Source organism: Stegastes partitus, unplaced genomic scaffold, assembly GCF_000690725.1.
Source record: "Stegastes partitus isolate 25-593 unplaced genomic scaffold, Stegastes_partitus-1.0.2 Scaffold266, whole genome shotgun sequence".
Classification (NCBI taxonomy): domain Eukaryota; kingdom Metazoa; phylum Chordata; class Actinopteri; family Pomacentridae; genus Stegastes; species Stegastes partitus.
Window position 1 is genome coordinate 288151 of NW_007577997.1, and position 23179 is coordinate 311329.

At 40.5% G+C, this 23179-nt stretch overlaps 1 protein-coding gene across 1 annotated transcript; it reads left to right on the forward strand.

The window, feature by feature from the left end:
• The first annotated feature begins 791 nt into the window (after positions 1-791).
• On the forward strand, positions 792-21640 carry inpp5l (inositol polyphosphate-5-phosphatase L). The gene is made up of 16 exons (XM_008282297.1): positions 792-1230; positions 8462-8503; positions 8882-8982; positions 10185-10272; positions 13372-13435; positions 14030-14133; positions 14386-14438; positions 15765-15884; positions 16109-16193; positions 16304-16399; positions 16479-16553; positions 16809-16882; positions 16978-17089; positions 18800-18868; positions 18967-19026; positions 19847-21640. Exons 1-15 carry the CDS (start codon positions 1171-1173, stop codon positions 19006-19008), a joined length of 1185 nt encoding a protein of 394 aa, XP_008280519.1. The 5' UTR covers positions 792-1170; the 3' UTR covers positions 19009-19026; positions 19847-21640.
• Positions 21641-23179: the final 1539 nt, after the last annotated feature.

Genomic DNA, 23179 nt, shown 5'->3' on the forward strand with positions numbered 1-23179 from the left:
AAGATAAAATATACAATGAAAGAGAAAAGAAATAATACAAATTAAGTTAACACTGTAACAGCATAATGCAAAATCCAGTTTTGGGGTTTGATGTTTGAGAAACTTCACACAACAAGAGTTAATTCAACGTTTTTTTAAGGTTGATTATTTGGCTACGATTAAAAATCAAATAATCTGTAAATAGTTTAAATGTTAAAAGGACAAGGTTAAAACAACATTATGCTGTAGTTTTACTTGCAAACTTAAATGCCACTAATTAAACAGTGTCTGAACTGGGCGATACCATTTGGGGTGGAGGGAAGGGGAGCTCATGAATTGTAAATTAAGTACTATAGCCTTGAATAATTATGATTTCAGTTTCATATATGCAACAATTAAGTTTTCATCTTCTTAGATATCAATTTTCCAATAGGTTTTGTTCCGCCAACATCATTTTAATATTTAATCAGCTTTAATGGTGCCCGGAGCGACTTTTTAAGATGTAGGTTGAGTCAATATTGATTCAGTCAGCTGAAGTTTGTTCAACGGTATTTCAGTGCTGTTTCAATCTGATTTAGCGACGTGTAAACATATAGTGTAATTAGCTATTTGTGTACAAGTCCCACACAAGTTTCTGTGGTAGTAATACATTCTAGGTTTCTATTCAGATTGACGTCCACCTCGCTGGCTCCGCGCTCATTAACTTCAGACACAGTGGCGGTGAAGTGGGCGGAGCACCAGGAGTTCATAACAACACTGACGGCTGCTCCGGTTATCTGAGCGCTTGTCAAGGCGGCAACAGATGCGCCGTGCGGGCTGGTTTAGTCCTCTAAGCAGCTACTAGTCCAATTAACCCGGAGGACGGCCCACATCAAGGCACGTCGCCAGTTTTAAACTAACTTACACCCCTCCGGCGAGACGATGAACGTGAGCGGCGCTCCAGCATTACGATGATACGACAGCCCGCCATCAACAGAGGAGTCGGACCTGAAGCAGCTCGGTGTCGGTGTCGGTGAGATGCTGCTGTAATTTCCAGCCTGAGCCTGTGCTGTCGCGATTTGGGCTCACTCAGTAAGCCTGGATAAGCTCCTGGAGAGCCGGGAGCTGTAGGCCTGCGTCGTTCTTTTTTTTATTTTTTTTTATTTTTTTTAAACCGGAGTTTCGTCGGACTGTCGGAGGAGGATCGTTAACATGGAAACAGTCACTGATGTGCTGCTCGTCACCGCAAATGTCGGCTCCCTGTTTGACAATGTGAGTAGAACTAAAAAATTAAAACTACACCACACTCCAGTGCTGCCAGAGGATTAATGCTGTTACAGATAAATAAGTAGCCGACAGAGTGGTGGTAGAGGAGGAGGAGGAGGTAAGTTTTTACCTTGAATGGGCTCCGTTGCTAGCTAACTTCTGGGATGTAACAAGTGTGCTAACCCCTTATCGGCTCGTTAGCTTAATTGTAATTCACGTGTGTTTTGTGTCTTAATACCGTCGAGTCGTGTTAGCTGTCAGCAGCATGTGCTTAGCAGCGTTCATCCGCTCTCCTTGATCAAAAGAAAAAGTCAAAGTTGATCCATTGTTATCTGATTCACGCCTCTTGGGACCTGCTGAGAGTATAACACCGGTGTTACAGTGAAATATATGTAACCCGTCAGATGCTGTGACACTCAAAGGTCACCTGTGACAGCATATTTACATGTCCTCCTATAATAGACACAGGAGATAAATCATCTCAACGTGTACTGTCACTCTGAAAACAATGTCATCAACTTTCACGAGGTTTAGAGTTAGATTAACTTCATATTGAGAATATACTTAGATTTTTGTTAAAAAGTTGTGTGTGTATGTGTTGGTGCTGCCTGTCTTGGTCAGAACACTTTACATCTGAAATAGGCTTCCTGGTTTAGTAAATGTTATGAAAGAATTTTTAAAAATCACTTCAGTTGCAGATTTTTTTTAAACCTACATGTCCGTATGATGTTTTACAACAGAAATATGATGTTGTTGAACTTTCCATTTATTCATACAAGGGATGTGAGACAAACTGTTGCTTGTAAGAGTCTAAGAGTTGGTTGCCAAGGCAGCCTGTCAGCCAATTTTTTCAAGACAGCTTAGGATAATAAATGACTTAGTCGCTGTGGGGAACTTTTAAAAGCTCAATGAAACTTTGAATAATAACATTTAGATAACACAGCTCAGACTTCTCGAGTTTCATGTGTAACAATTCTAAGGAACCAACCCCCGTCAACTTGCAGGTTTCCGTATTTCCTCTTCTGAATAGATTTCTTGCTTAGACATGTACGGCTGACATTCCAACCTGCCTTTGCGCTACGTAGAGTAGTTTTACAGTGTGTCGTAGGTGAGCTGGCGTGCTCAGCTGCAGTCACAGATCTGCGTTTTCTAAAGGAAGTAAGTGTAGAGTTACATCTTTGCTATTTTAAGGCAAGAGGGGATTATATTCGTGGGAAAAAAAAGATTCTAAATATACTATTTGATGAATGAGCGGAAAATAACTTTCTAATAGAAGTCATGGATTTTGGCCATTTGATCTCATATGTCCACCAGAGGTCATGCTCACTCACTCCCCAGGATGTAATATAATTGTGTTTTCATTTCTTGTATTCCTCCTGTCATCCGTGTCATCTTGTGTTTTTCAATATTTGGCCACATGTGCTTCTGCAGTGATCTTCCAGGTTCTCTAGAAAGACGTTAGGGCCTCTTCCCGTCACTCAGGTCACATGCAGTAAATTGGTCACATGTGTTCCCTGTCCAGGTGCATCAACCCCATCATCACCGCCCAACCGACAACTGTACTTTTTCCACTACTCCCAGTTAAAGATCATTGTTTATCGTACTGGGAGGATGTGTGTTACACAATAGTCAGTTTATTGCATTCTTATCATACTATGTGGCATTTACAGCTCCGGTGGTTTTACTCTGTTTCTATAACATTACATAAGTTGTAGTTTATAGCCCGGTCTTACATATTTGTGTCCAAACTTTACAGCAAACCTGTACTGCACAGAACCGGAGAGGTTAGAGTGTAATGTAGCTTTTCTAAACACACGTCCAAATATCCAGCGCTGTCTTTGTTATGGCTTGCGCTGCCTTGACAAAACTTTGAGACATTGCAGGGGGAGGAGGGCTCTTACGCTCATGGAAATTTGGCTCAGGACCATGTTTCCGGTTGCCAGACCTATCTCCAATGAAAACATTTTAGATCCCATTGTGGGAGATATGTAAACAGATGAAAATCTTCCCCTGTGGGACTTGAGCTTTTCTACTTACTTAGGCCCCCTTATTTCTATAAACAAACACTCCTGAAGGTTCGCCTGGCCTTCGGGATAAGAGCAGGACCTTAAGCACATCACAGAATAAATCCTATTGCTTTACAGTACTGGACTAACTGAGCAGCTCAACAAGTGAGACTTACTGCTACTCACAGCACAGTCTCTTATGTTGCTGTTGCTGAGCTTGCATTATAACTATGTATAGACTCAGTTGTAATAGATATTGGGTTTTGCTGAACTTTCCATGTATTTATACAAAGGATTTGAGATAAATGGTAGTCGGTACGAGGCTTAGTTATTGGAACATGCTGTTGCCAAAGGCGCATGTCAGCCAATTTTCTCAAGACAGCTTGGAATAACAAATAACTTAGTCTCTGTGTTGAATCCTTAAAAGCTTTTGGATCAGTTCTTCTGTGGGAGCCCCACACAACAAACATATACAGTGTCTAATTGCTGGATTGTGAATGTTAAATGTTGCTGTTTTACTGCTTCAATGTTTTAATTTTAATCTATTTTTGACTCGTGATAACCAAGCAGAAGAAAACTGCTGCATGAACTTAATCTCTCGGGTTGAATTAGGGTTGGAGAACCGAGCCAGTGGTATGTGTTTGTATTCGTGAGAGCATAAAGACTGTGTTGGTAGCCAGACTGATGTGAGAGGGAGTCTCTCAGGTCATAATGGCTGAGCTGCTGTCATTCCTGTCATGCAAATGTGCTATGCAAAGTTATTTCTCAGGTGGTATGAGAGTACCTGGTCTTACAGGAGACTCCACACTACTCCGGGAATAAACTGTGAGGCAAAATCGGAAGCACCGGTGTAATAAATGACGAGTTAGTTTAGTTTAAGGGATAGCTGATAATTGATGTACCTCTCAGAGGGTTTCAAAGCCAGAGTACTCAGCTTCAGAGTCAAACAAAAGAAACTTCTACTTTTAGAGTGTCATACTGCTCATTAGGGGGGATATTGATCACACCCTGTGGATCCCATCAAGTGTTTTGTTTTTTTGTTTTTTTTTTAAATATGTTTTTATTTTTGTTGACAAGGTTTAGTACATCATGCTGTTTGCGCTGGGCTCTGGATAATATTTACCAAAGTTATTACATAATCACCTGATTGAAATGATTCAAACTGACTGTAATCAGTTTGTTTTCCATTAGAATCAATTCCATTCACTTTTTTTTTTTTAAGCATCTGGATGAAACTAACAAAAGTGTCATATTTCAGCCATCATTTCCATATTGTTTTCCATTGTTTGCTTCTGTGGCTATGATTTATTGGAACCACCTGTTGAGGCACTTTTGACATTTGACTGACTGCATTTCAATGAGCGTCTACTGGCATTTTAATTGCAAATCCAAGAACCAGAGCCCTGTTGTGGGCACGTTGTGGTTTTCAGGCAAATGAGAAAAGGAGAGACCAAAAACCAAAGAGGCAATTTGTTTGATTTGCAGCAAAAGGGTGGTGCTCAAAGTCGCCAATACCACTAATATAAAACTAATAGAGGCATAAAAATGAACAGAAAAAGACATTTAAGCCATGAATTTCATGATGACGACAACCTTGGATAATATCATCAGTTACCATCTACACATGTCAATATACCAGGAAGAGTTCAGTGATAAACTGAACTTTAACGAGCAGAAAAAGATCTAATGTGAGAAAGTGTGCACAAAAGAAAACAGATTTTATTTGTTCAGATTACATTAATTAATGTTTTACTAAGAGTGTGCAGCCTTTGGTGTTAGTACCTACAGCGCCAATGAAAATCTACTTGTTCCAAACGAGGAACAGTCCAACCTCGTTTGACAGATTGCTGTGTGTAAGGTTTATCCGTCTGCTTTTCTCATACATGTTTTACAGTATACTCAACTATCAACTTGCCGTGCAATATTAAACACACTTTCACAGATGATGTGTTCTTGCAGGGCAGATTGTTACAGTGCAGTTGAATGAGACTGCATCCTGGAACACAAAACCAACAAAACTCTCAGAATAACATTTTCAGGCAATCGTTGCTGATTTTACCTTGAACAGAGCTTGTGACTGATGACTTCCTGACCTCCGTTTGACTCGTTTGGTGGCTTGTCAAAGCTGTAATTATTCTTTGTCATTGATAATTACATTGTTTTTCATTTATAGGATACAATATTATGATTATCACTGGCTCATGAATCAATCTTCAAATTTGCCTTTATAAATACTCAGATAATGATTACATGCTTCTGCAGGGCCCCTGGGCTCTATGGAGCCCATTGTTTTGTTTTTCAGCCACTAATTTTGCTAATAGCAATGACTGACTCACTGCTCATTCAAATTAATAGTCTTTGAGGGCACTTTGACAACACAAGCTGACATGAAAGAATAATTAGAACTTGCCTGGTCACAATTGTTTCCTTAAGACTTCTCTCGTTTTTCTCTCTTGTAGATGGCCAAAATTTTGTTGGATTTTTCAGCTTCGTTAAAGTTTTGAACAGTTGGCAAAAAAGTATTTTTGTTTTCAGCTTCTTGTAATCTGTGTGTGTCAGAGCCATAGATAACATAGCCTATACTACCTACATTATGTGTACAATAAAAAAAAAATTGTCAGATAAAATGTTCGATAGTTTCACAATATCTGCAAACCACCATGAAAGTACATAACAAAAACACAAAGCTCAGTTTCATGAAGTAATCACAACAACATCCTAACAACAACAGCCCCATCACTCTCCGTTGTTCTCCCATAGCTGCTTTGCAGGTCTCCCAAGATGCACTAGTCTGCTGCTGCCATGGCCTCCTTTCACACCTGTTGACCCCCGAATCAGTTGAAAAACAAAGGTGTAGGTTAATGAAAAACAAACAAGAGAAATACGTTTTTAGTTATTTTATGAAGTGATGGTAAAGGGGGTAGAGCCTTTTTGGCCACCTTATTGAAGGTTACAGGAGTAGCATAAAGCTTTACATTTCTTCTACACACCGTTTCATAAGCATTTAATCACCAGGACATCAATATATTTTAGCAGCTGAGGAGTGAGATACGTCTTTCAGGAGTTGGTAGACGTGGTACAGGTATCATTCTTGCATTCAGTATCATGTTTTATCATAAGGATGGGAACCAAAGACAGAGAAAAATGGGTAATTTTTTTTTTTATAGCAGTCAAAAAAAAAAAAGTAGCCGCTTCCCTGTTTTCATCTTGAAATGTGTATTCAAACAACAACAACAACAAAAGATGTTTCTTGTCTTATTTCTCTTATTTTGTTGCATGCTGTAATTCTGCATCCTTTCCTTTCAGCATTTATGTATGTCAAAGCATACATTTGAAAATATAAAGATAGATCGTAGAGATGATTTCCTTCACTGCCCAATTCATGAGTAGTGACAGACATAAACCGTACAATCAGTGTGACAGATGGACTGTAGTCTGTTCTGAAGGCAGGAGTGACCTAAAAAGTTTCCTAAAAATAGAAATTTACAAGATTTTTTGACCAAAACCCCTGAGAAGATACAGTGGTATGAAAAAGTTTGGGCACCATTATTTCCATTTATAAATCATTGGGTGTTTGGATGGGTGTTGAATAATCTTTTCTTTCAGGTCATTTGAGAGATGTTTTGAGACCCTCATGTTGCCACTTTTCACAGGAGATTCAAAGAAGACACAGCATGCAACTGGCCACCTTAAATACCTTTTCTCATGATTGGATGCACCTCTCTATGAAGTTCAAGGCTTGAGCTCACCAAGTTCCAATTAACCAGTGCTAAGTAGTTATCTATACACCAATTAATCCTTGCTAGGGTCATGGGGGGGCTGGAGTCTATCCCAGCCGACTTAGGGTGAAGGCAGGGGACACCCTGGACAGGTCACCAGTCTATCACAGGGCTACACTTAGAGACAGACAACCAAGCACACTCACATTCACACCTACGGACAATTTAGAATCACCAATTAACCTCAACATGTTTTTGGACTGTGGGAGAAAGCTGGAGAACCCACGCTGCACAGGGAAAACATGCAAACTCCACGCAGAAAGATCCCGGTGCCCCCACCAGGACGTGAACCGGCGACCTTCTAGCTGCGAGGCAACAGTGCTACCAACTACCCGCTATGTAGTTGCAGGTATTCAAATCAACAAAATGACAAGGGTCCCCAAATTTTTGCACCTGTGTAATTTTGTTTTGATGCATATTGCACATCTTCTGTTTGTCCAATAAACTTAGTTTCACTACTGAAATATTACTGTGTCCATCAGTTTTTTTGATAAATCAAAATGAAGTTGCTGATCCAAACACCCAATGATTTATAAATGGATAAATGGAAATAATGGAAATTGTAAGGGATGCCCAAACTTTTTCATACCACTGTATCTTGTCCATCTTAGTGACAGTTTTATTTGTGATGTATTTATTTATTTTTTAAGCTTTAGTTCCATACTCACTGCATAATAGAATAAAAATCTGATGAAGCATTACCACATAACATACCATGAAATGGGTGACACAAGGAGAAAATGCATTCATTTACAAAATTACAATTGCTGCCTTTAAAATTTGCTATTTGCATTTTTTTCAAACTGCAATTTCAATTTTAAATCTTTTGAGTTGTTCAGGCCCAGGTTTGTTCAAATGCAGCTTTCTGAATCGGTGAAAATTAGAAACACAGATTCTTGTTCATACAGGGACATCTAGAGGCCACAAGGCATTAGAGCAGCTTTATTAGTAATTAAATACTTGATCATAATTGAACGACTCAGGAGGAGAGAGTTTAGTCATTTGCCATGGATGTCTTTCTAAATGTAGCCCATCCACCTTGTCTTTGTGACTACCTTCAATAGCCTATTTCTGAATGTTTGTGGTCAGTTGATCCCTTCTGTTGTCCAAGTTACAGGTTCTTGAATGAATAAATTATACTCTCATGACTAGCACTGTCTTTTTCATTTTGGCAAATTTTCTACCTCAATATTTACAAGTTTTTCTACTTAATTGCCGTGAGCAGCAAGTCTCTCCTGTGGTGGAATTAACTGCTCTTATCATGATGGAGACAGAATACAATGGTTTTCAAATGTGCTTGTTCACTGCACAACATAATAAAACTTTAACATTTTCACCCCAAACCGTAAACCTTTAGGCTGAAGAGCTTTATCTGCCTGTTAATGTTGATCATGTTTGTCATTGTGCTTCCTTACCCTAAACATGCATTTGATGATTTTTCTCATTTCACAGCTGGGTGAAATTCAAAATGAATGGTTACAAGAGTTGTATAAGGTAAGGTTGAGCCTTCTACCTCTTTCATTATTTATTCACATTTTGTGTGATATTTTTGCCCAGTACTCTCAAGTTTTTGTCTCAAAATTTGTGGACATTCTGGTGAAGTTTACGTACATGAAAGCTGATGGTTCTTGCCCAGCTTTATAGTTGGCTGGCCTCATTACACCCATGACATCCCAGTATACACAAGTGCTCCATGTTCCTCTGGAAAACTGACACTGTGCTGACAGGTGATAACATAGCAACATGAGGCCAAGCATGACTTCTAATGGATACTTAAGTTCATCCTGTAACACACAATGCTGACCCTCTTCTTTACTCTGTAATGTAAGCCTGTACATTAGTCTGAGACTGTTTGCTTTTGCTTTGTAACAGACTATCCACAGCCACAAGCCGCAGTTCATCGCCCTGCACTTCCAGGAGGTGGGAGGGAAGGATTACATGGCCAACATGGGCCATGCAGAAAACTTCTTCTGGTAGGATTAATGTGCTGAATATAACCCATGTTGCCCTGTAAAGTCACATTCTTCCTTTGTGATGTATGTGATTTTAAATGGCTCTTAATACCTAGCTGCATGGCAACAATTTCTTTTGGTTTTTTATTAGTGATGCACGATATTAAAATTTCTGGCCGATGGGATATCTGATATTAAAATGGCTGTTATCACCGACAACAGATATTACCAATATTGATATTTAATTTTTGTTCACACAGAAAAATGAGTATAAGTAAGCACTGTGAGAACGTGAAAACTATTCAAAAGAAGCCCAATAGACCACAAAATCTTCTTTATTACATAACAAAATTAAAACATATTTTAACATATTTAATGTTCAAGTCCAGGACCCTTCGAGTAAAAACATCCGTGAAATAGCAGCAATATCCAAGGTAGAGATGAATCATCAGTTTTTCACATCTGCCAAATTTGTTCATTGGACCGATACCGATATATGGGAAAAAACATTGACCGATACTGATGTGGTCGCCGATATATCGTGAGGACACCTGGGTGGAGTTTGCATGTTCTCCCCGTGCAGCGTGGGTTCTCTCCGGGTTCTCCATCTTCCTCTCACACAGTCCAAAAACATGTTGAGGTTAACTGGTGATTCTAAATTGTCTGTCGGTGTGAATGTGAGTGTGCTTGGTTGTCTGTCTCTAAGTGTAGCCCTGTGATAGACTGGCGACCTGTCCAGGGTGTCCCCTGCCTTCACCCTAAGTCGGCTGGGATAGACTCCAGCCCCCCTGCGACCCTAGTGAGGATCAAGCTGTGTATAGATAATGGATGGATGGATGATTGATTTTATCCTAAACTTTAAATCAGTCCTGTCTCTTTCTTGAAATATTTTATGCACCAGAATAGGGCTGCAGCTTGCGCTTATTTTCATCGTCCTTGATTAACAATTTAAGTGTTTGGTCTCCGATATGTCAAAATAGCAAGTTTAATCTGGCCAACAGTAAAAAAAGCCAAAATTTACAGTCATTTTAGAAACTAGAATGAATAAAGTTCTTGCATTTAACTTAAAAAGTAACCTAAAATTGATCAAATAACTATTGAGATGTCTGCCAATTACCTTTTCAGTGACTAGATGGTTAAACTGCTAATTCTTCCAGCTCTACATCAACAGAAACATTTTGATGTGCATCCTGCTGATTGCTGTCATGCTCTGCTCTTTCCAGGAGCATTGAGTCCAGTGATGAAATGAAAGACTTCAACAGGGTTTGCATTTATGTGGACAACCAGTTCCAAGCAGAGGACAGCTTCACGGTAAGAATCATACAGACTTTTCAGTTGGAGTAGTTCCTACGCGCTTCCGCTAGATGGAGTCCTTCTCCATGTTCGTGCTCAGAGGTCGCCGGAGGTGTTCATGCACTTTATTGCTGTTGAATTTCAGAAGCGATAGTAAACTCCAGTGGAACATCCAGGATTACTTAAGATCAGTTACTATTTTACAGCCTTATTGCTTTGATGTTTCTGCCATGCCGGAAAGTCCCTTGTGAGAAAGTTAGGTAACATTACATCTACATCAGAACATCAGTACTCACAGGCATGATACAAAAATGTATGTTTATCAAAATGAATTGCTATTTTTACACATAATTGGTTCATTTTTGTGTATTTAAAACGCCTAATGAGAAATGTGCTAACAAACACGAAATACTTCATTAAATTTGAGTTGAATTTAAAACTCACTGTTCTTACAAAACGTTCTACATCTCACAACGAAACATATACACCCATTAGCCACGACAGTACTGTACCAGTGATCATCTTCTTACAACGGCACTCCCCAACAGCTTTGGCCTCCCCCAACTGGACAGCGCTTCCTGGCTCGATGCAAAAACTGTTTAGAAACGGCTCGAAGAACACAACCAAGAGCCCATACGGAATCAGAACATACTGTAGTAGCACATCTTTACTGGAGATTTTAGTTTGTGTGTGTGTGTGTGTTTGTGTTCAGAGGTTTGGTTTTATGCATCAAGGCTCTACTGTAGAATCTCACGTGTGAAAACCGCTGCCTTGCGTTAACGTTATAGATCTTAAAGACACAGCATGAAACAATGTTGTCGTCACACAGTATGGTCACAGAGCGGAGAGACGCTCTTAAAGACGGGTTTGTTAAGTCACTCATGCGGCTACCTGCGTTTCCTAGCATCATCAGTTGTTGAACCCAGAGTCTGTCTCTACATCTGACGTCTGAGCTGGTGCTTTTAAGTGACTAAAGTGCCATTACAGAGTTTGCTAGGATGCCGTTCAGGTCATGGGTTCTGCCTCAATCTCCACACCTGTCGTGGAAGCCATTTCTTGCATCCAGCGTCCTCACGTTGCACATAGGATCTCACGTAGCGCAGCAGGCCTCACGTGGCACATGCAAGCTTTTTCCGTCTTTCTTGGAACTACTATGTTTACAGTCAGAACCGGTTTGTCAGCATTAGTATTTTTTTTGAAATTCTGCCCCAGTTAAGTCAAGTAACACCTCTCCAGCGGTTGAGTGGTTGAGTATTTCTTAAACTATTAACCCTCACTCCTCCCAGGTGATACCCTCACACTGGACGTCTGACAGTAGGGGTCAATGGCTGCATCTGTAGACTGAAGGTGCGTGAAGTAAAAACGGGAAAGTCAATGGCCAGGTGTGGGAGAGACAGGCCAAAGTCAATACATTTAACTCTAGATTAAAACTATTGATCCCAGCCCATTTGTGCACGATAAATAAAGTGTGCCGGGGGGGTGGAAGACAGCTGGGACTAAGTTTCCCCTGCACTCGAGTGTTTGCACCCTCCGCTGTTTGCCCTGAGAGGGTTGCAGCCCCCCCCCTCAATCCCACCTAATGCCTCATTCTCATTTCGTCTGTGCCACCTGCATTGATTTTCAATTTGTTTCCCCTTGGCTGCAGATCATCAGTTATATGGCCAAGAGAGAGTTTGGGGGGTTCTCCTTTCAGAGGGGCTGCAGAAGTAGAGGGGGCAGACTTGCATGCATTCCCAGTACAAATGGTGTTTTGATAAAAAATCACTTGTAAGTCAATATTTTTTTATTAAACTGTGCACAAACCTGATTGATGAAGATAGGTGTTTGGCAGAGTATGTGGAGGGAGAATGTGGAGGGAGAATGTGTATCCGTGGATGTGTGTGGTAATGTTTACTTTTCTGTATGTAACAAGTTGCGAAACCGACATAAACCGGACCTAATTTATCTGGGTTTTGATGAGCTCATTATCAGAATATAGCATCGATTCTCGCAGCAATCACGAGTTTGCTCCAATCTAAATCTACTGTTTCAACTTTTCTAGACTTGCTTCACACAACCATTTCTCAGTCGGCATTAAGTTAGCAACCCTGTCAGACTTGTTCAGATCGCTCCCTCTAGCTCTAACCTTAGTTTATACAAGTTGGTCACTAATTGCCGCTCACTGGAGCCGACCACAGAGACACACCATTTTATTAAATGAGGATGACTTTGGCACTCAAGATAAATGATCTCTTCAGGGAGAGATCTCTCATGCTCCGGGTGGATATGTTTGCGATGGGGGGGAGAGGGAGGAGGGTCGCAGAGCGGTCCGTCACGCCCCGAGCCCTCTGAGCGCTGGCTGATTTTTCTTCGGCCCCCAGTCACAGCAGCAGCGTTGGCAGACAGCAGGCCTACTGCTTAATACCTTTTAAATGGTTTTAATTTTCTGTCTTTATTGATTTCACGGGGCATGATTAATCAGATCAGTGGAGCAGGCAGTTAGTACATTAAAAATTGTCAGCCCCATGTCAGGGATGATTGGGTGCTGAAGTGTGTGTCTGAGGGGCCGGCATGTGGATGTGTCGCGCAGTTATATGTTCACTTTGGACGTCTTTTTATTCTCTAAAGTTTCATGTGTCTTTTTCGAGGGTAGCAATGTACTGCGTCGCGCTATTTCGTTCAATACAAGGTCCACAATTCAGATTGTGTGATGGGAAATGAACAAATCAGCCCATCATTCCAGCGGTTGAGAGGATATTGAGGTGTTTTGGTTTTGTTGTGCTGAGATTCCACTCTGTGTGGAGCTCTATTGTTTAATTTAAAAGTTTGTTGCTTTTATGAAGTTCAGACTTGCGTTATTGAAAATTGAAATCAGTAATGCACATGCTTAGGGAACTTTTTTTTTTTTTTTTTAAATTGAGGACCTGCGATCTTTTTGCAGGACAAAACATGTCAAAATGTCTTTTTTGCAGCACGTGCATGAAAATAACTGTCTGCGAAAACAAAGCAATGTGCTGTGTTTGTTTTAGGTGCTTACATTTCACGACTGTACACTTGTGTTTTTTTAACATAAACTGATCTAATATGTGCAAACTTGTAAAAATAATATGTTGTAAAATGTCTGTTTTCTCTCCACAGGCTTTGGGGAGCATGTACTTCATCCACAAGACACTGCAAAATGTCTATCAATATGACTTTGAAGGTAAAAACTCCTCACAAGTGATATTTACATTGCTTTTTGTAATTTCATTATTCATCAAGTTGTGATAGATATCTTAGTTTTTTCCTTTTCAAAACATGTTTAAACTTTAGAACTCATTACAGGCCACCTCCATTGCATAACTCACTGTTCTGATAAATGCCTCCCACCATTGATGGAGCAAGAGTGCTGTTGTGTATGACTGAAAAAAAAATCTTTTTTTTTTTTTTTTACTTTTAAGATATTTCTCTGTGCATAATGACACTTTGATGGCTACCTCTCCTCGCCAGATATTTGCAAAGAACTAGAATTTAAAGTGGAGCTGTTATCTTGCTGCTGCATAGTCCAGTCACGTTAGGTGTGAAAAAGCTCCTGAGAAAAGCTTATGGAAGAACCATAAACATCCCAGAGCTGCCACTCGCTGTGCGGCCTAAACCGATTGTTGTTCACCAAACGCAGTCTAATGGCCCGCTTATAGATTCTCTCATCACGTATGCCGCTCTGATGAGGTTAACACCAGTTTATTGATTGCTGTTTGCATGTTTTCTCACTCTTTTACATGTCAACCCCCTTTCCTTCTGCCTCTCCCTCTCTCAGCTAAGGATTTTAAAGCAGTGTCGGGGCAGACCAAGCGTGTGGGCTCTCTGGACGGGGTCACCACAGTGGAGAAAGAAAAATTCCCAAAGAATTTCTGGCCTGATGTGAGTATGTATGCATGAGTGTGCATCTATGTATGCCTATGTGTGCGTTTGTGTGTCAGTGTGGGGAGGGGTACGGATGGGCCAAAGGGAGATGTTGGGACAAATGAGTCTACTGGGGCTGTAGGGGCTGTCTGCCAGCTCTGACAGGGAGATGAGACAAATTATGTGCTTGAATCAATAATTATCAGTTTGGCCCTTTAAAGACACAGCTCACTGCTGTTTAGTGACTCACTCAATTTGTCTCTGTTACAGTTCAAGTGGTCCAGAAAGGGCTTCATGAGGACCCGCTGGATCATACACGACCAGTACGTGATCTGCACCAACTCCACTCGCTTTCAGTGTTAGGCTGTTTGTTGACTTTTGTGAAAGAACTTTCTTCATAAAACACACATCTTCGAATAGATTTGAAAGGCAGCGTTTGCACATGTGAGCATCATATCATGCTTTCAGAAGCCTGGATAACCCCGCATCCAGCTTTTGAGAGACCTGATTACTTGCTAGAGTGCTCTGAAAAAAACTGGGATACTCTTGCTTGTATCCGTCTTATCCTGGCTCCTGCTGACTCCCTGCACAGGCGTGGCTACAGCCGAGTGACAGAACAGAAACACACTGTTGTTTCCTCTGGTCTCATGAATGGGTTTAAACGTGTCACACAGCCTTTTAATGGATGTCAAATCAAGGCTATGTATTTTCATTCACTTCTTCTTCTTCCAATGCAGTGGCACTGACACTAACAGCCCGAGCACCAGTTCAAATGCCATTCAACATGCTAATCTTGCTTAAGCTTCATTTTCAGCAGCTACGATTAAGTTGTTTCAAGGATAGGCTAAGAATTGCATGTAAACATATATTAATCGCTGCTACAATAGAATCTTGTTTTCTTCTCTTATACACTGTGTTCCTCTGGGATGTTTCCTGTTACTGTTTTAACAAAACTTTGTAATAACATCTTCAGTTTGGTGGCCAAAAAGTTCAAATCATGCTATTTTACAGGCAGTACATAGATACCACTGCAGTATGGCGCAGTGTTACCAACCCAGACTGTATGTGGACTGTTACAGGACTGTGTACACGTTCTTTATTTAATTAGCAAATAATAGATATTTACATGTTTTGTTTTTAGCCCCTGAATTTAAATAGGGATAAATACAGCCCTAAAAAGAACCCGGAAAATCACATGGTGCTGCTGCTACAGCCTGCGTTTCCTGTGAATTGTAGTCACTGTTTGCTCTGCTGTGTTTCTACCTGCGGGTGATAACAAAAGGAGCCCACAATCTGCTTATATGTGCCACAACATCATCCTGTGAGTCAACACAGCTCATTTGCTGGATGCACATTAGTTGTTTTCCAGTGACAGCCAAACAAAGGAAGTGAATGTTTGGCACAGAAGACAAATGTGCTCGCTTGTGGACTCAGCATGAACACAAGCACACTCATTGATAAGAAAACTCAACATAAGTGACACCTGGATTGGCACACACACACACATACATGCACACACCCACATACATGCACACACCCACACATACATTCACCTATCTGATGTCAGGTTTTTGTGTTATCAGATTATTTACTGTTTTCTTCCTTCCACATTTTTTTTTACATTTTTTTGCCTGCTTGTGTTTTTGCAGAGGTCTGGACCTGGTCAATGTCCACCTGTTCCACGATGCCTCCAACCTCATTGCCTGCAAATCCAGCCCTTCTATTTACTCAGCCAACCGTAAAAACGCTCTCAGATATGTCATCAACAGGTTAGATTTGCAGCTGCGTACATTTATGAAAAAAATATGGCAGTTAGATGTTCAAAATGACAGTGAGTTAACTGTAAAAGTACAATTTAAGGCTTGACTAAATAACTTTAATGAATTGAATATGTTTATCATCTACTATCATACAAAGAGACATCAAACTAACCTAAAATCATGATGATTTTAATGTGAGGCTTGTGACACCTGACAGAAGAATCTCATTGCAGGATATCAGACAACCGCTACACTCCCCTGCCTTTTTTCGTGTTTGGAGATTTCAACTTCCGTCTGGACGCACTTACTCTGTTCCAGGTGTGTAACAGCATTCGTTTTCCCCCAAAAGCTCAGCTAAAAATGAAATGCATCAATCTTGCATTTTGACATATACCCTGTTTTGTGTGTGTGTGTGTTTCTGCGACCAGCATCTATCCACCGCGACAGATGTGCAGACAGTGAAGAAGGATAGCAGTAACGAAGTGGAGAAAATCATCTGCGAAGAAAAAGACAATGACCACAAGGTGATGAAAGAACCAGTCAAGATAACCAATAATGTTTTTACGTGTGCGCTCACGTGACCTACTTTCACTTCACCTGCAGGTTCTGCTCCAGATTGAAGAGAAGCTGTTCGCTTACCTGCACCAGGCGGTTTTCAGAGAAGACAATGGCAGAGCAGTAAGATCATAAACTAAACTATCACCCACACTGATCACGTCGGCTACTCTACTGGGAAAGTCTGGCTGCTTTACAACAACATGATGCCTTCACAGATTAGATTAGCTCATATCAGTGGCAGTAAAGTCCCATAAACAGTGCAGTAAAAGAAAAAACAAACAAAACAGTGTTGAATGAAACTGAGATAGCTTTCTCTTGCTTTTTATGTTTTGAAATTTCCGGTGTTGCTTACCAGTAATTAACTCTGTTTCTCAGCTTTTAAAGTATGACAAAGAGGTTGCAGCCTTTCATGACATATTAAGGGAAGAGGACATTAAATTCCCACCAAGGTAAGACTCATACCTGACCTACTTCCTCCACCCACTGTTCTGCTTGTTTCCTCTAAATGCACTTAGGTTTCTTTTCTCTGTTGCCTCATCCTCAGCTACCCGTACAGTGAAGAGTACACCAAACCCACCCAGTACATGAACACTCGCTGTCCTGCGTGGTGTGATCGAATCCTCATGTCACACGCTGCCCAAGATTTCATCCACAGGGTCAGTCGTTGTTTACTGTCACTGTGTTTACAGATGAAAATGCTAACTTTGTGCATGTTGATTTTACACCCTAAGTTTCTTTTTGAAGAATAACAGAACCTAAAGGCATGTTTATTTCTTTAATTTATAGTGGAAAGAGAAAGAAAATGTGGGGAAAGGGAGTAGGGGTGTATAACATTCAGCAGTTAGACTGGATAAGCATAGCAGATATCTGTGATTCAGTTCTTCAAAAAGAGCATTTCAGATATCTGCTATGTCATGCTTCCTGTAAACCATTGGCATTTCAGATAAATATGTCTTCCTTTTTGTAAGGACAAATGATGTCACTTGTGTACAAAGATGTTGGCAGTTTACAGTTTATTTGTTTTTATGATCTCCTTATAGACCAGGCCTATGAATTTACCGCCTCTGTAGTGGACTTTTGTTTTCCATCTGTGTCTTTTGACTCACTTGAGCTACCTTCCTAAGTCCTGATGTGCTCAACAGACAGAGGACATCCTGGCCTTTCCAATGATATCTCCTGTGTTTGGGTGGGATGAGGGGAACTTTGTTTTCATGCTGAGACAAAATGGAGACTGCAGCAAAACGCTCTTTTTTTAATCAGCTCTCAGGAGGATATTTTTAATTTACATTGCAACTAGTAATAACTCCAGTTTCAGGTTTCCACAGTTTAATCCTGACAGGTCATTATTCTTGTTGAAGGTATCTGTATTTCCCTTCAGTTCATGATATCTGCATTGTGCTTTAAATATCTTAAATTAAATTTGAACGAGTCAGGATGACATTGTTGTAACCCTAATTCTCATCAAAATGTATTGACGAGGTGAAATAATGCAAATATTTTTTAGGCAGGGATGACTTGGTTTTCAAACTAACTGTAGCACGGCAGCTGTACTCGCATATGACAAATCGTTTTACCACCACGTCAGCACAGCCTTCTAGTTCATTTTAGCCATCATTTTATAACCATGAGTCTCAAATACCCAAGTTTCTTGTTCTCTACAAACTACTTGCTGATGATAATGTATGTTATTTTATTTCTGGATAGTCAAACTCTGCAATTAAATGTCAAAACAGCCTGCTATAGACGCTGCTCAGGGCCCCGATGTGGTATTTGTCTCAACCATTCAGCTATGGGGTCGCCCCAAATTGTGTTAAGTTGTTTAGCGAAAGGTAAACTATGTGGTAGCCACTGAAGTGCAATATTTACTATTACCAATATGCTGGTCATTTTTCACATGGAGCATGGCAACATTTGACCATGTGGGTTATTAAAACATCTATCTTTTTTGCCTATTTTTTGTTTTTATTTTTTTAAACATGCTGAGGTTAATTGGTGATTATAAATTGTCCGTAGGTGTGAATGTGAGTGTGCTTGGTTGTCTGTCTCTAAGTGTAGCCCTGTGATAGACTGGTGACCTGTCCAGGGTGTCCCTTGCCTTCACCCTGAGTCAGCTGGGATAGACTCCAGCCCCCCACGACCCTAGTGAGGATTAAGCGGTGTATAGATAATGAATGGATCTTTATTTGAAATACTCAGTGAGCTTTTGAATTGCCCCTAGGGGATAAATAAAGTTATATGAATTGAATTGAAATGTTTAGGTAAAGGAAGCTATAGCTGTCAGGTTTCACTGTTGAATGTGAAATTATTCCTTTGCTTTGTTACTTGAACAATACTGTATATGATGTAAGTGTTCAATCTTTTTTCAGAGAGATGATGGCGAGAAGAGTGTTGTTTACAACACAGTGGGTCCTAACGTCTGTATGGGAGACCATAAGGTAGCGGCTGAAACAATAAAAACAATAAACAGCATGAATATTTTACAGGTAATAAATCGGTCATCAGCGACTCTCACCTGTTCTTGTTTTTCTTACAGCCTGTGTTCTTGTCCTTCTCACTGAAGACAAATGACCACTGACTCGGATCCTTGTCCATGGTAAGAGTGTGTGTGTGTAGGTGTGTGCTTACTGTACCAGATGTGGGAGTGCAGATGTGTCTGTGTGGTGGTTCCAGAGGGTAGATTCAGTGTGTGAGAGTGATCACTGTAATCTTGCTCCGGTCCCTGGAGAGCCATAACCAGACTGGCCCAGCGGAGTCGGGATATGAACTAAGATGAAGTGCCTGCGGGACACAAGCGCTCCTTTGTGTCCAGTGTAGTTGGAGCACAGGCGATCAGCACCTTTCACTGATCTATGTCTATTGAATCCTCTCCACTGTCACTGTGGCTACACATTAAGTGCATTGCTGGCCCGCTTTTCATTAATTACCATCCGGATGGTCGGCCGGAGGGACATTCATTGTGCTTGGACAGCGTATTGGCATTTTTACGGCCATGATTTTTGTTTTGCTGCCGTTTAAATGTATTTTTTTAAAGGATGGACTGCTTTTTCATGACGGTTCTTCATCAGAGAGCTGCAAAATGATGAGATTCACGCAATGAAGGAGCTTGAAAGATGCGTGAAGCAGCTCACGTGTCCTAAAGTTCAATTCAGTCCACTTGTAACGTGATACTTCTCACATTGCATTAAACGGAGGTATGCTTGTGTGGTTAGAGCGCACCTTTGATTATCTTACAATGGCATCTAACTGTCGGTGGCCTTACCCTCTGCATTCAATATCTGCACTCTGATCCACTCGGAGAGGAGGGAAGAATTTTAACACTGGCTGAATAGAACCCTAATCTGCTGTGATTCCTGTGCTTGTTTCTGTTGGCGTGCCATTTATGATATATGTGTGTGTGTGTGTGTCTGCTGCAGGTCTGTAAACACACCGTCCACAGAGGGTAATCCAACCGCAGGGCTCGACCACGCCGTTCTCACATCACCAGCGTCTCACATCTGATCTCACCGTCGCACGCTGTTGACCACAGCTTTAGCACCATGCGCACAAATAGCTGTCACTTCGAAGGCAGTTCTACGATTTCTCCACTCATCCTCAGATCTTAAGTCCCCTCACCTAAAAGCTCAGAGTCAGCGAGGATGTTCCCAGAATGCCCTCCTGCAGCCGAGGGCACCGGACCCTGTTAGATGAATGTGTACATGCTTACATACGACACTGTTAAATTCCAGACGAGTGATTTTAGTTGTAGCATTTTTGAGCATATGCCTTTTATATTGGCACAGTCAAAAAATACACAAGTTGTTACAATTTTACTAATTTCTTACCGGCCCTGAATATTTTATTTAAACCTTTGAGTCAGTCAGGCCACTTAGAGTAGAAATCATGATCATAAAACCTCAGCGTAACAATGTTTAGTTTAAGGTTTAGAAGAATAACTTTGTTATTCTGAGCCATAGTGTGTATAAAAATATTAAAACTAAAAAAATATGGGATTTTTAATATTAACTGTTGACTGAATGTCTACGTGTATTTTTGTATTTTATGCCCTAATTAGTTCAGGTATTTATTTATTACTATCACAGTAACATTTGACACAACAGGAGACACACATAGAGGGATGCTGCTTTCTCAGTTCCCTGTTGACGGGTTTAGTTTTCTGCCCTTCACAGCATTTACGATTGATTTTTACTGACATGTTCTTAATACCTGTAGCTACTTCACACACAGCGACGCTTAACTATGTCAGTTAAGGAATGGATTTGTAATAGTGACATTATGTAGGAATGACACTAGACTGGTAAAAAAAAAACAAAAAACGTTTATAGCAACAACAAAACATCTACGGCAGTTTCCATCTGCTGTGGTAGGAGCTGTATTCAGCTCACCGTAACGTAGAGAAAGAATGTTTTACCTTTTTTGTACTTGCAGTCATATTCTTTCTGTACTTTAAACCAAGTGCTTTATTCCACAAGCCAGCAGTTTTCATTTTGTCAGTCGTAACGGTCCTCACTCAAAGAAAGTGATTTTTGGCAGTTTGTCTTTGCTGCACGTCGTCTGCACAGACATTTCTTCCGCCCTGTTTTTTGGTTGGTGTCGACCTCATTTCATTGCCAAAAGAATCACACCATACTCCTCTTGTGTTTACTTCCGTGTGGATGGCTTCACAAACACAACAAAGTCCTGTATGTATACAGTACACACACACACACACACACACACACAACACAGAGGCACTGTTTGCTCTCGGATTCCTTCGATTTACGTCTTATTTCATGTTCTTGGTTCGTAGTCTGTACTGTAGCTGTATTTTGATGTTTTGATCTGGCTTTAATAATGACTAATTGAGTGGATTTAAAATACGTTTGTTACTTATTTTATCTTAATTTTTTTGAGTGTTTTGTGAAACTTACATGACTTGATGTAACAGTACACTCCCTATATTGGTACCAAAATGCTTTTTCCATGCATACCTTTACAGGTATTGAGTTTGGACTGTCAATGTCATGTTTGTACACCGTAACGAGGAACAGTGATGCAAATGTCTGTGTAGATTGAAACTGTTTGTAAGTTTAAAAAAAAAACTCATCGAGGATTGTTGTTGTTACAGGAGCCGAGTTGTTATAAGGTCAGTATTACCTTTAGATTAACTCTGGTAAGACACTACATCTTTGTGCTATTTCACTTTTGTAAATAAAACGTTACCCTCAGAAGAATGTTTCGTTGTTATTCATGGCACGCGTTTGACGGTTTGCAGTCACAGTTCATTCAGGTCATACCTGTTTGGGGAAGTGCAGTGTGAAAGGCGTTCGCTGTGCGTCTGTGGTTTTATTTCCTATATGAGGGCTGATAAACCTGAAAGGTTAGGTTAAGGTCTGCGTGCCACAGACTGCAGCCTTCTGACTGCTGCTGTCTTTCTGCCTTTAGATCAACACCTTTACACTGCAGGGACCCATTAGAGTACAATAAGTGAATGAATTATTCTTTCATTTTACATCATCACTATGTTCTACTGACATGAGAAATATGTGACTTTTGTGTAGGTCAACACTGAGCCTGCATCAGCAGCCCAGCCTGCACACTTGTGTGTTCAACATTCACGCTCCATAGTTAAGGAGCTCGGCCGCGGGCTGAGCTGCACCTATTTTATGGCAGCAGAAAAATGAGAACTAAAACAGACGAGGTATTAAGGCTGCACTGTGAAGCTGGAATTGGCTGGCGATTTGGAACATTTTGCTCAGATTGAAAATCTCCCAACAAATCAAGAACCTGCTGAATTCATGACTGATTCGTGCCTTTATTACCGTTTCATTCTCGTGTTGATTCAGTTGTATGACTCAAATAAATCTTTTTTGTTTTAAATTCCCAGGTAACAGCAGATTGGGAGAAGACTAAAACTGGTGTTTATAATACTTGATAACTGCTAAACAATTGGATGATCCAAACTAAATTGGGTCATGCAATTAAATAAAATAAATTGTAAGTAAACAAACAGAATTTCCCCTTGGGGGTCAATAAATTATTTCTATTCTAGAATAACTCATATCGATTATAGTTTCAGTTGGTTTAAAGAGAATGTTTGCTCCTTTGAGTTGTGTTCTTAATGGTATAAACAATTTTCTTATTTTTTTTCCTTTTTTGCTTTCGGTATAAGTTTTAGTTGTTTAAATGACAAATGGAGGCTATTTGTCAGGAGCGACATTAAGACGTCTGCGTGCTCATGCTTGTTGACAGAAAACTTAATTTTATTTTAGTTAATTTTATAAGTAGACAGCACAATTTTTTGTTTTTAGTCTAAAGACTAGTTTTTACTTTTTGTTTCAGCTGACATAAAGGAAACTCTAAGCTTGTTTTCTAAGGGCAGAGTTGGTCATTTGTGCGACTTGCATCAGCTCAAGCAAACAGTATGAAGTCTCCAGCTACGTACGAGTGTTTTCTCAACGCGGGCAGGACCGTCTCGTCTCAGCAGCATTCCTTCGACACTTCGTTTCACTGAGTCATCCGGCCTGATGTCAGGTAAATGAACCATGTGGGTCCTGAACTCACTGATCCCAAATGGTGACCAAACCGGTCTGTTGGTATTGATTTTACGTTGAAGTGGGTTGCCGGGGGTGGGGGGCGGTCATTGTCTTCAATTAAGCCGTACCACACGACTAAATCACACAAGCTTTGACCTTTGACCTCTGCTCTTCTCTTCAGCTTTTGTGCCTTTCTCCTCCGTTCCATTTTAACTGTCGTTTCACTGCTAACAC